Source organism: Neofelis nebulosa, chromosome 12 (genome assembly GCF_028018385.1).
Source record: "Neofelis nebulosa isolate mNeoNeb1 chromosome 12, mNeoNeb1.pri, whole genome shotgun sequence".
In the NCBI taxonomy this organism is placed as follows: domain Eukaryota; kingdom Metazoa; phylum Chordata; class Mammalia; order Carnivora; family Felidae; genus Neofelis; species Neofelis nebulosa.
The window spans coordinates 32,375,004-32,388,028 of record NC_080793.1 but is presented as its reverse complement, the minus strand read 5'-3'; the positions used below and the strand labels follow the sequence as shown (position 1 = coordinate 32,388,028).

General features: G+C 42.8%; 1 protein-coding gene and 1 non-coding gene across 11 annotated transcripts in view; one reads left to right on the top strand and one right to left on the bottom strand.

Moving 5' to 3' along the window:
• The window catches only part of INVS (inversin), a 158,490-nt gene that overhangs the window by 137,247 nt on the left and 8,218 nt on the right, over nt 1-13,025 (top strand). For 9 of the 10 annotated variants that reach the window (XM_058694758.1, XM_058694760.1, XM_058694763.1 and 6 more), the window contains one exon: nt 3,801-4,518. In XM_058694758.1, coding sequence (XP_058550741.1) covers nt 3,801-4,518 — 718 coding nt within the window. The remainder of the gene's footprint in view (nt 1-3,800; nt 4,519-13,025) is intronic. The other variant, XM_058694766.1, reaches the window with a different exon arrangement.
• LOC131492318 (U6 spliceosomal RNA) lies at nt 6,043-6,145 on the bottom strand. The gene has a single exon (XR_009252007.1). It is a non-coding gene; the product is annotated as a U6 spliceosomal RNA (small nuclear RNA).

The window sequence follows — 13,025 nt, the reverse complement described above, 5'->3', positions numbered from 1 at the left end:
GAACCAGGAAAGCGGGCGGTATGATTCAGTGAATCTGAAAGCTTCAGAAGCAGGGGAGCAGATGGTGTGAGGCCGAGTCCCCAGGCTTGAGAATCAAGGGGATGAGTGGGCTGATGGTAGAAGTCCTGATGCAAGTCTGAAAGCTGGAAAACCAGGAACTCCTGTGTCTAAGGGCAGGTGACGCTGTCCCAGCTCAAGCAAAGAGAGCAAATTTCCCCTTCCTCCAACTTCCTGTTCTATTAAGGCCCTCGGTAGACTAGATGTTGCCCACCTGCATTGGTGGGGGCAACCTCCTTTACTCAGTCTGCCAATTCAAATGCTAATTTCTTTTGGAGACACGCTCACAGACACATGCAGAAATAATGTTTTCCAGCTGTCTGGATGTCCCTTATCCCAGTCAAGTTCACACACAGAATTAACTATCACACTGCCCTCTGAATCCCCGGTGCTCTGCCTAAGTATCCTTCCCTCCCTTGAGCCCTTGGCAACCACTGATCCATTTACTATCTCCATAGTTTTGCCTGTTTCCAAAAGGTCATTTAGTTGGGATCACACAATAGGTAGTCTTTTCAGATTGGCTTCTTTTTTGCCTACTAATATGCACTAGTGATATTCGTGCAAGGGAAGTAATATTTCACTTGAGAATATTCTCCATGGCTTGATAGCTCATTCCTGTTTTCGCACTTATTTCCTTTCCATTCATTTCTGCTAAGTGCTGAATAATATTCCATTGTCTGAATGTATCATGGTTTAACCATCTATTCAGCTACTGAAGTACATCTTGGTTGCTTCCAAGTTTTGTAAATTATGAATAAAGCTACCCTCAACATCCACGTGCAGGTTTTTTTGGGTGGACATAAGTTTTAAATTCATTTGGGTAAATGACAGAGCACAATTACGTGATTGTATGGTAAGAATGGTTGTGTATGGAACCGCCACACTATTTCCAAAGTGGTTGCACCATTTTGCATTCCCACCAGCAATGAGTGAAGAGTTCCTGTTGTTCTACAGCCTCTTCAGCATTTGGTGTTTTCCGTGTTTTTGGGTTTTCAACCATTCTCATAGGTGTGTAGTGGCATCTTGTTAATTAATTGGGGCTTTTTTTTGGTGTATGTGAACCATTATAATGGTTCTAAAAGTCAGAGCTGTACAAAAAGATATGAACAGAGAAGCATTGCTCTCCCCCAGGCCCACTACCCAGTTCCCATTTCCCTCTTCTTTCTATCCCTTTCCTGACCCATCCCAGTAAGTACCCAATCTCTTCAGTTTCTGGTTTATCCTTTCTATATTTCTTTTATAGAAATGAGCAGATACAAAGGGGCGCCTGGGTGGCTCCGTTGGTTAAGCATCCGACTTCTGCTCAGATTATGATCTCAGGGCTCATGAGTTCGAGCCCCACATGGGGCTCTGTGCTGACAGCTCAGAGCCTGAAGCCTGCTTCGGATTCTGTGTCTCCCTCTCTTTCTGCCCCTCCTCCACTTGTGTTCTGTCTCTCTCTCTCTCTCTCTCTCTCAAAAATAAATATTTAAACATTTAAAAAAACACAAATGAGGAGATACAAGGATATTTTCTTATATCCCCTTTTGTCTTACATGAAGAGTAGCTAGTTTGGATACTTTTTTGCACTGCAAAATAGTTATTTGAAAGTCTGTTTCTGAAAACACATTATCTGGATACCCTGTGTGTCCATTTTTATTGTCTTGTCTTCTTATCTGCCTGCATATCTTTGATTGAGTGGTAGACATTTAATATAAAGAACTATATGAGACCTAAGATGATATTAATTCCTCCAGAAAGGATTTGCATTGGCTCCCAGCAGGCATTTAGGAGTGTGAACAATCCAAGATCACCTTAATCTGGTCTCCAGAATGAACAACCCGAGATCACCTTAACCCAGTCTCCAGAACTGAGATGATGCAAAGCTGCACTCAGTCGCTGCAAGGGTCAATTTACCACGCATTCCCCTTTTCTCCTAAAATAGAGCCCTCCAGGGTTCCAGTCCAAAAGAATGCTTCTTGCAAGGTTCTGGACTCCCAAATGTTGTCCTCTAGACCTTGAGGAAATGATTCCCCTAGGAACATATGGCCCCAAATGCCTTGCTCATCTCTGTTGGTTACCTGCTTCTCCTGTGTCTTGGCCCCCTATTTTTCCTGACTTGTTAGCCTTTTGATGTCTTCAGACAGGTGGTTTGTAATATTTTGTTAGGCTTTTCTATTGTCCTCAGTGGTGAGTATGCCTCAATTGTGCCATTATAGAAGTTCCTGCATTCCTTTTTACATTGAGTCTAAAATGTTTCATTTTAGATGTTGTATTTAGTGATTTTTCAAATAGGTGTGTTCTTTCCTCTTATTTTTAAATTCTTTTGTGTGTTTAATCAGTTCATGTGCGTGTGTGTGTGTGTGTGCGCACTATTCTATTAGCTAAGTTCTTGCCAGTCTAATAATGCTATTGTGTCTGTTAACTCATTCATGGTAGATTGTTTCCTCATGCATTTTATAATTTCGGATTATGAAGTCATTTTCAATTTTTTTTTTTCAACGTTTTTTTTTAATTTATTTTTGGGACAGAGAGAGACATAGCATGAACGGGGGAGGGGCAGAGAGAGAGGGAGACACAGAATCGGAAACAGGCTCCAGGCTCCGAGCCATCAGCCCAGAGCCTGACGCGGGGCTCGAACTCACGGACCGCGAGATCGTGACCTGGCTGAAGTCGGACGCTTAACCGACTGCGCCACCCAGGCGCCCCTATGAAGTCATTTTCAGAAGGACCCCTCTGTGTGGCCTGAGTTGAGGGAATGCCATGTTAAAGCAATATTGTGTTTGCTTCTACAAAGCATCTTGCACCACCATCTTGGTTCTTATATGAATTTTTCCTATGGGTTAAGAATAAATGAAAATGAAACCACGTGAGGCAGAGAACTTGGGTTTCGAATTTTCAAAGGAGACTCTTTCCCCCATCCAGAACCCAGGCTAAGACAACCTTGCTTGTTGTTTCCCAGTGCTGGCAGTTAGATTTTTTTTTTTTTTTTAATCTGGACTATCATTTCCCAAAGGATTTACCCCGTCAGGAGTCCTGGCTTCATGCAGGGTCATGGTTCTAGCTAACTATCTGCCTGCAAGCCCTCATTTTCTGTCCTTGTCAGGATGTGCACAGCCAGATAATTTAATAAGACCAACCGTTGCCCACTCCACCGCTACTATCTGCCCAGACGGCTGCTGGATCAGCTCACACGCTTAACACCCAGATTTTCAGTTTTCTCTTTATTTTTGGCCTCCCAAGGATTTCCTTTATTTTCTTGAAGGCACTATGGTGCTTGTAAGAGAGTGTTTATTGTACTTTAGTCAGCATTTGTAGGTTCTTTTTTTTTTAATTTTTTTTAACGTTTATTTATTTTTGAGACAGAGAGACACAAGGCATGAACGGGGGAGGGGCAGAGAGAGAGGGAGACACAGAATCGGAAGCAGGCTCCAGGCTCCGAGCCGTCAGCCCAGAGCCGAACGTGGGGCTCGAACTCACGGACTGTGAGATCGTGACCTGAGCTGAAGTCGGACACTCAGCCGACTGAGCCACCCAGGCGCCCCAGCATTTGTAGGTTCTTGTAATGGGAAGGATTTCAGGTTATCTAACATTCCATTGCTAGAAATAGAAGTTGAACGGTTTTTTTCTGATTAGAGTCACTACTATCATGGTGAAGCTATCGGACAAGTGTGAGTATTTTATGTGAAAAAATGGGCAGAATTGCCCTACTATGTAAGTTTGGGACAATAAATATTCTTTCCTTTTTTCCTTATCTCCCCAAGAATCATCCAGAGAACACTCTAAAGGCCGATCTGCCTGTGTCCACTTCAGCCCCAGTAAAGGCAACGATGGAAACAGGCATCCGGGAGTCTCCTCTGTTGAGAAGTCCGGAGGTGAGACAGTTGGTGAGCGGCGGTGTGACAAGGGGAAAGGCTTCTTGAAGCAGCCCTCCTGTATCAGGGCGGCTGGGCCTGATGAGGAAGGAGAGGACCCCGGTTGGGCAGCTGCAAGCCTTCCACAGCAGGATGGCCACCGGAAGCCGGGCAGGCGGCAGGACCCAGCACCCAAGGCCAGGTGTGCTTCCCAGAAAAGGCGCATTCAAGAGCTCAGAGGAGGAAGGGGCTCCCCGGCTGGTTCTAGCCGGCCTGGCAGTGCCAAGGGGGAGGTGGTCCACGCTGGGCAGCATCCTCTCCACCATCGGACACCAAGAAACAAAGTGACACAGGACAAGCTCGCAGGAGGGATCTACTCAGATTTGCCACAGAGCACAGAGGTGTTGAGGTCAGGAGTCAGGAAGCTGGGAACATCTGCCCTGTCTGAGGACACCCAGCTATCCAAGGAGACTGATCCAGCACCTGGTCCCCTCTCTGGGCAGAGTGTCAATATTGACCTTCTCCCCGTAGAACTGCGGCTGCAGATAATCCAGAGAGAAAGGAGCAGGAAAGAGCTGTTTCGCAAGAAGAACAAGGCGGCCGCGGTCATCCAGCGGGCCTGGAGAAGGTAGGACGATGGGGGTGCCACGCGTCTCTGATTCTGTGGTTGTCCTGATGCTCCTAACATGACACGCCCTGTGCTCAAGTGGCATTTTCTAGTGAATTCCACGTGCTGGCACAAGGCCAATTTTACTGATCCTGCCCATAAAATTCACTCACGTGTAGGTCCTAGTTATTTACATTGGATGAGCTATTTGGAAGATGTTTTTGCCAAGAAAGGTAGGAAGCACCCAGGATAGCCTGGAGTCAAGGAAAAAAGCCTCAGTGTGTAACCAGGAAGCCTGAGTTTCGGGTTTCTGACAAGTTATCTGACCTCGGGCAAATCACGTGGCCTCCCTGACCCTCAGTTTCCTCACCTGTAAAATACGATTTAGTAATCGCTGCACCCATCCTGTTTATACGGCAGGCTGCTGAGTGAGATAGTGTGCACTTCGTAATTTCTAAAGTACTACCCGTGGAAGATATTTTATTTTTCTTTGTATGTTTTTACTACCCACAAATTAGTCACACCCCAAGTACCTAAGCCAGGGTGCGGTTCAGGGGCTGAGTATTAAACATATTGCAACAACCTGTGAGAGCACCTGCCAAGCTCGGAATGTTGGGTAGGTGCTAGGAGTAGTGGTGGAGGCTCCCTGAAATACGGAGACAGATCTCTCCAGGCAGGAATTTCGGGAGGACCGGAGGAGTCCTTTGCGACCAGTTTTTCACATATTTCATAGTCTCCTCCAGCTATCTGCAGGCCCCACTAGGGCCTAAATCTACATTAGGCCTTAGTAATGACCAGCGTCTGGGGGAGGGCTGGAGCCACTGCCCGCAGCTGGGGGTCAGGTGGCCTCCATCTCCAGAGAGAGGAAGGTTGACGGGGGGAACAAAGCAAGCAAATCACTGCGAGCACAGGTGTGCCGCATGTCAACACCCTTGTCAGGAGATAAAAGGGCAGAGAGACCCTAACGTTGGCAGAGAAAGAGGAGAGAGCGGGAGAGGTTCTTGTGAGATCCAGGGAGAGGCCTCAGGGACTGTGGTATCAAGGACTGCCTGGCCGGAAGCCGGGGGATCTGTTCCATGCTGGCACGGCCTTTGCTACAGTGGGTCCTCGTGTCCGTTCAAGCTGCTGGTCTTATAAAGTCACCTCCTGCCTGAACCCCTTTGCTCTCCCAGCCATCCCAGGAAGCCATCACGATAGGGATCAGTGTTCCCATTTTTCAGGCAAGCAAATGGTCTCAGGAAACATGACTTGTCCTGGTGATACAGATCAGGCACTTGAAGCTCAGACTCAAGGGCCTTTCCCATATGTTCTCAGTAAAGGCAGTGTTTGCAGTGGTCAAGATAACGGCAGAGGAGACCGGCCTCACGCTCCTCACCTTAGAACAGGCTGGGGGAAAAGGGCTGCCTGGATGGTGCTCGCGCTCGTCAAGGTAATGTTGTTACAGGGGGATGTTTTATTACTGTCATTAATACTAGTACTTGGCGTTATTAAGCACTTGTGCCAGATGCTGTTCTAAGTAGTTTTATGTGTGTTAACATTTTTTTTTTAAATATGGAACGCTTCATGAATTTGTGTGTCATCCTTGTGCAGGGGCCACGCTAATCTTCTCTGTGTCGTTCCAATTTTAGTATGTGCTGCTGAAGCGAGCACTGTGTTAACGGATTTAATCCTTCCCAATAACCGTGTGAGGCACTGTTCTTATCCCCCATTTCACAGATGAGGAAACTGAAGCACAGAGAACTTAATCAACCCACCAAGGTTGCAGAGCTAATAAGTGCTGTACTGGCTTGAAGCGGAGATAGTCTGACTCTGAAGCCATAGATGGGGATGGTCCTTGCTCTCCCTCCTTGGGGAGTTCTGCCAGGATGTGCACTGGCTACCGTCCCAGAGGAACTTTTTAAGTATTTCAGCTGAAACTTGGGATCGAAACAAGCCAACAAGGTGTACCATATCAGGCCCCACAGCTGCTCCCTAGCTGAAATGCCTTCCAGTCAAGCTGTTTCTTTGACTCCTTTGAAGAGTCAGAAGCTGACAGGTCCTGTCCGTAAGTGTGCATAGCAGCAAATGAGCCTTCAGTCATCCCCCCAGGAACAGTGGGCTCATAGTCTGTAGGCCCATCTGGGGAGGCAATTACACAGGCCCTCTGGCTGCACCATTGTGCAATTCTGAGATGGGACTTTGACTCCCAAAGGGATTGTGGGATGCTGCGCATTGTGGGAAGTCGCGTGTCTGGTGACAGTAGAAACAGTTCCATTGATTCTGTTATACAGCCTGTGCATCTTCTGTTTTAAGTACGGGAGCTCACAGCATTGTCCTGGAGCAGGGTATGGTGTCTGACACGAAACCTAAGGAGCAACGAGGGGTGGGGTAGAGCACAGGGCTTGGCACACGCGTGCTCCACAAATGCAGACTATCATAGGAGACATGTTGAGGACAGAGACGGGCAGACTGGGAAACGGGCAGGGGTAGGGCGAGCAGTGTGAACCTTGGGCCCTGAGGCGGTGAGTGAGGCTTAGTCTTAACGTGTGAATCTTATTACCAATCAAGACTTTATTTTCAATGTTTAAACTGGATACTGGATGACCTAAGTGAGGCTGGAGAGTTGCTGTGGCTGAGGGCAGTTGTTGTGTTAAACACTTCCGTCTTAATCTAAACATTTGTAAACTACCTTCCTATCAGCTCTTCTCTAGCATGTTGTGAGGTCAGTAAGCAAGGCCGGGCTGGACCATAAGGAGAGCCATGAGCCCTGGGCTGATAGGGATGACTGGGCATCTTAGGACTCTCAACAAACCAGAAGTGCTATTTTCCTTGAAAATAGAAGAACAGAGGCTGTTACTCTAACCCCTGGCACCATCCTATCATCTGGACAGAGACTCAAAAGTCTGCATTCCGCTATCGATTAGGTGGAAGCTGTACACAGTGAAAGCCAACACCTGGGCTTCCCAGGGAGTTTTCTGCCCACAAACCAAAGAGGCCGAACTATGGAGCAGTATTGCCCCGTTATCTCCAGCTTTTCTCCATAGTTGGCTTTTTGGAAGCGTGATCTATACTCTAGTAGAGAGGTGCCTGGTTTGGCATGCTACAGGAAAAAGAAGAGTCATGCAGTTTGAGTGAAATCGGCCTTTAGGGCAAGAGAGAAGTACCTAGTACCTGCGCCTAGTACCACAAAGACTTCTCAGCAGACTTCAGGAAGACGTCATTTCCCATTTGGTGTATGGTAAAATCAGGCATGGGGCCTGTTGCTTTCTGCAGCACCTTATAAGCTCACTAGTAACTCATCAGCTACCAACCCGATAATGAACAGCGATGCAGGTTTCCTTGAGAGGCTCCAAAACAGCTGTGTTCAGTAAGTTTTAGAGTGCATGTGGGATAGACCCCACCAACCCAACGTTAGATGTAAAGACAGCCATCATCCCCATGTCCCATACCTTTCTCCCACTCCAGGCCCCACCCTGCAACAGAATGAACCTAGTAAAATACAGCTCTTACTTTTGCCATCCTTTTTAAAACCCTTTGCCGATGCCCACTAAGTACATAGTACAGATCAAAGTCCTTAGCAGTATTTGGCTGTTAGACCAGACGGCACCGAGTTTGAATGTTGGTCTCTCCTGGCTCTAGCTGTGAGACCTTCTGCAAGTTACTCAGCCTCTTTCCTCACCAGTTTCATTGAGCTGTAACTGACCTACAGCCTTGTATAAGGTGTACAGCATAATGACTTGGCTTACATATATGATTCCTATGAAATGATTACCACAATAAGTTTAGTTAACATCCATTATCTCAGGGAGATACTTAAATTGGTTTTTTTTTTTTCCCCTTGTGATGAGAACTTTTAGGATTTACTCTCATCAACTTTCATATAGACCATAAAGCAGTGTTAACTATAGTTATTATGTTGTCCATTATATCCCCAGCACTTATTTATCTCATAACTGTAAGTGTGTATCTTTTGGATCATCTACACCCAGTTCCTCCTCCCCTCACCCGTTGCCTCTGGTAACCACAAACTTGATCTTTTAAGATTACACGTAAGAGTAAAACCATACAGTATTTCTTTCTGACTTCACTTAGCATAATGCCCCCAAGGGCCATCCGTGTTGCCACAAATGGCAGCATTTCCTTCTTTTTATGGCTGAATAATATTCTGTGTATATACACCACCATTTCTTTATTGATTCACCCATGGGTGGACACTTCCATGTCTTGCTATTGTAAATAATGCTAATGTGAATGTGGAGATGCAGGTATCTCAACAGTTTTTCATCTCCTTCTATATAAATCCCCAGAAGTGGAATTGATGCATCATATGGTAGCTCTATTTTTAACTCTTTGAGGGAAATCCATACTGCTTTCCATAGTGGCCAAACCAATTTACTGTCCCATCAACAGTGCACAAGACTTCCATTTTCTGCAAACCCTCACCAACATTTGTTACCTCTTGTCTTTTGATAATTGCCATCCTAACAGACATGATGTGGTATATCATTGTGATTTTGATTTGTATTTCCCCTATTATTAATGATGTTGAGCACCTTCTTGTGTACCTGTTGTCCATTCATGTATCTTCTTTGGAAAAATGTCTATTCAGGTCCTTTGCCCATTTTTATCAATGGATTATTTGGGGTTTTTTGCTATTTAGTTGTAGGAGTTCCTTATATATTTTAGATAATAACCTCTTATCAGATACATGAGTTGTAAATATTTTTCCTCTTCCATAGTTGTCTTTTAATTTTGTTGATTATTTTGCTGTGCTGAATCTTTTTACTTTGTAGCCCTGCTTGTTTGTTTGTGCTTTCAGTGTCCTATCCAAAACAAACGAACAAAAACAAAACAAATCTGGCAACATATCTGTCAAGGGGCTTTTTTCCTGGGTTTTCTTTTAGGAATTTCTGGTCTTAAATTTAAAGCTTTTTAATCCATATCAAGTCTATTTTTGTGAGTGGTGTAAGATAGGGGTCTAGTTTCATTCTTTTACGTGTGAATATCCAGTTTTTCCAGCACCATCTATAAAACAAATGGTCTTTCCTCCATGGAGTGTGCTTGGCTCCCTTGTCAAATATAATTGACCATATACGCATGGGTTTATTTCTAGGATTTTAGTTCTCTTCCATTGGTCTATGCATCTATTTTTATGCTGGTACCATACTGTTTTGATTACTATGAGTTTATAATAAAGCTTGAAATCAGGAAGTATGATACTTCTCTCTTTGTTCTTCTTTCTAAGGATTGCTTTGGCTATTTGGGTACTTTTATGGTTCCATATAAATTTTATAATTGTTTTTCCTACTTCTATAAAAAATGCCACTGGAATCTTAATAGGGATTTCACTGAATCTATAGATGACTTTGGGTACTATGGATGTTATAATATTCCTGCAATCCGAGAAGACAGAATATCTATTTATTTGTGTCTTCAATTTATTTCATCGGTGTTTTGTAGTTTTCAGTAGAGATCTTTCACTTCTTCAGTTGAATTTATTCCTATCTTACTGTTTTTGGTGCTGTTGTAAATGGGGGTCATTTTATTAGTTTTGCAGATAATTTTTTAGTGTATGGAAATGTCACTTATTTTTGTATGTTAACTTTGTATCCTACAACTCTACTGAATTTTGTTCATTAGCTCTAACACTTTCTGGAGTCATGAAGTTTTTCTATATGTAAAATCATCTGCAAATAGAAACAGAGTCACTTCTTCCTTTCTTTATGTGATGCCTTTTATTTCTTTTTCTTGCCTGACTGCTCTAGCTAGGACTTCCAGTACTGTGTTGAATAGGAGTTGAGTGGGCACCCTGGTCTTGTTCCTATTCTCAGAGGAAAAGTTTTCAACTTTTCACCACTGATGTTAACTGTGGACTTGTCATGTTGCCGTTATTATGTTGAGGTACATTTCTTATATACCTAATTTGTTAAATTTTTACCATGAACAGATGTCAAATTTTGTAAAAATGCTTTTTCTGCTTCTATTGTGATAATCGTATGATTTTATTAACATGATGTAGAACATTGACTATATATTTTCTGTTTCTTCTTGATTCAGTCTTACAGGTTTCTTCTAATAACTTCCATTACTTCTAGGTTGTCCAGTTTGTCATATAGCATCTTATGGTTGTTCCAGTTCATAGTAGTATCTTATGGTCCTTTGCCTTTCTATTGGGGATCAGTTGTAATGTCTCCTTTTTTAATCATAATTTTGATTTGGATCATCTCTCTTTTTGCCTTGGTTAGTCTAGCTAAAGTTTTGTCAATTTTGTTTCTTTTCAAAGAACCAAGTCTTCGTTTTGTTAATCTTCTGTTGTTTTCCTGCTCTTATTTCTGCTCTAATCTTTATTATTTCCTTCCTTCTAACTTTGGACTTAGTTTGTTCTTTTCCTACTTTCTTAAAGAGTAGGTTATCAGATCTTTCTTGATTCTTTTTTTTTTTTTTAATATATGAAATTTATTGTCAAATTGGTTTCCATACAACACCCAGTGCTCATCCCAAAAGGTGCCCTCCTCAATACCCATCACCCACCCTCCCCTTCCTCCCACCCCCATCAACCCTCAGTTTGTTCTCAGTTTTTAACAGTCTCTTATGCTTTGGCTCTCTCCCACTCTAACCTTTTTTTTTTTTTTTCCTTCCCCTCCCCCATGGGTTTCTGTTAAGTTTCTCAGGATCCACATAAGAGTGAAACCATATGGTATCTGTCTTTCTCTGTATGGCTTATTTCACTTAGCATCACACTCTCCAGTTCCATCCACGTTGCTACAAAAGGCCATATTTCATTCTTTCTCATTGCTACGTAGTATTCCATTGTGTATATAAACCACAATTTCTTGATCCATTCATCAGTTGATGGACATTTAGGCTCTTTCCATAATTTGGCTATTGTTGAGAGTGCCGCTATAAACATTGGGGTACAAGTGCCCCTATGCATCAGCACTCCTGTATCCCTTGGATAAATTCCTAGCAGTGCTATTGCTGGGTCATAGGGTAGGTCTATTTTTAATTTTCTGAGGAACCTCCACACTGCTTTCCAGAGCGGCTGCACCAATTTGCATTCCCACCAACAGTGCAAGAGGGTTCCTGTTTCTCCACATCCTCTCCAGCATCTATAGTCTCCTGATTTCTTCATTTTGGCCACTCTGACTGGTGTGAGGTGATATCTGAGTGTGGTTTTGATTTGTATTTCCCTGATGAGGAGCGACGTTGAACATCTTTTCATGTGCCTGTTGGCCATCCGGATGTCTTCTTTAGAGAAGTGTCTATTCATGTTTTCTGCCCATTTCTTCACTGGGTTATTTGTTTTTTGGGTGTGGAGTTTGGTGAGCTCTTTATAGATTTTGGATACTAGCCCTTTGTCCGATATGTCATTTGCAAATATCTTTTCCCATTCCGTTAGTTGCCTTTTAGTTTTGTTGAGATCTTTCTTGATTCTTAATGTAGGCATTTATTACTCTGAACTTCCCTCTTAAAACTGTTGTTGCTGCATTCTATAAGTTTTGGTGTGTTTTATTTCATTTTGGTCTCAAGATACTTTGTTTTCCTTTTATTCATTCTTTGATCCATTGGTTGCTCAGGAAAAATGTTAACTTCGATTTATTTGTGAATTTCCCAGTCTTCCTACAATGGATTTCTAGTTTCATGCCATTGTAGTTATGGTTACTTTTATTACCTTTTTTAATGTTTTTTTAAGTTTATTTTGAGAGAGGTTGAGAGATCACAAGTGGGGGAGGGTCAGAGAGAGGGAGAAAGAGAATCCCAAGGAGGTTCCATGTTGTTAGCACAGAGCTGGATGCAGGCCTCTATCTCACAAACCATGAGATCATAACCTGAGCTGAAATCAAGAGTCAGACACTTAACCAACTAAGCCACCCAGGTGCCCCTTAAGTTTTTAAACTTTTAAAAGTACATAATGCACAACCAGTATCATATTACAAATTCTAATTTTGACTATATGTTTACTATTACCAGTGAGTTTTAGGCTACCTTAAGTATTTATGATGTTAACTAGCATCCTTTTACTTTCAAAGAATTCCCGTTAGCATTTCTTACAAGGAAGGTCTAGTAAGATTATGAGCTACTTCAGTTTTAGTTTGTTTTTTCTCTCTTTCATTTCTAAAGGACAGTTTTGCCAACTATAGAATTCTTGACAGTTTTTTCCTTTAATATTTTTAATATATCATCCTGTTCTCTCCTGGCCTGAAAATTTTTTGTTGAGAAGTGCATTCATAGTTATAATTTTTCTTTTGCTTATTTCAACATTAGACTCATGACAATATAGTGTGTCTCAGTGTAGCACTATTCAGGTTCTATTTAGAGTCCTTGCAGCTTCATGGATCTCAATGTCCATTTCTCTCTCCAAGTTTGAGAAACTTTCAGCTATTACTGCCCTAAATATATTTTCTGTCCTATTCTTTTTCTCTTCTCAAATTCCCATAATGCAATTCATTTTAGCATGTCCTATATAAGTCCCATATACCTTCTTTACTTTTTCATTCTTTTTTCCTTCGCTCCTCTGACTACATAATTTTAAATGCCCTGTTTTCTAG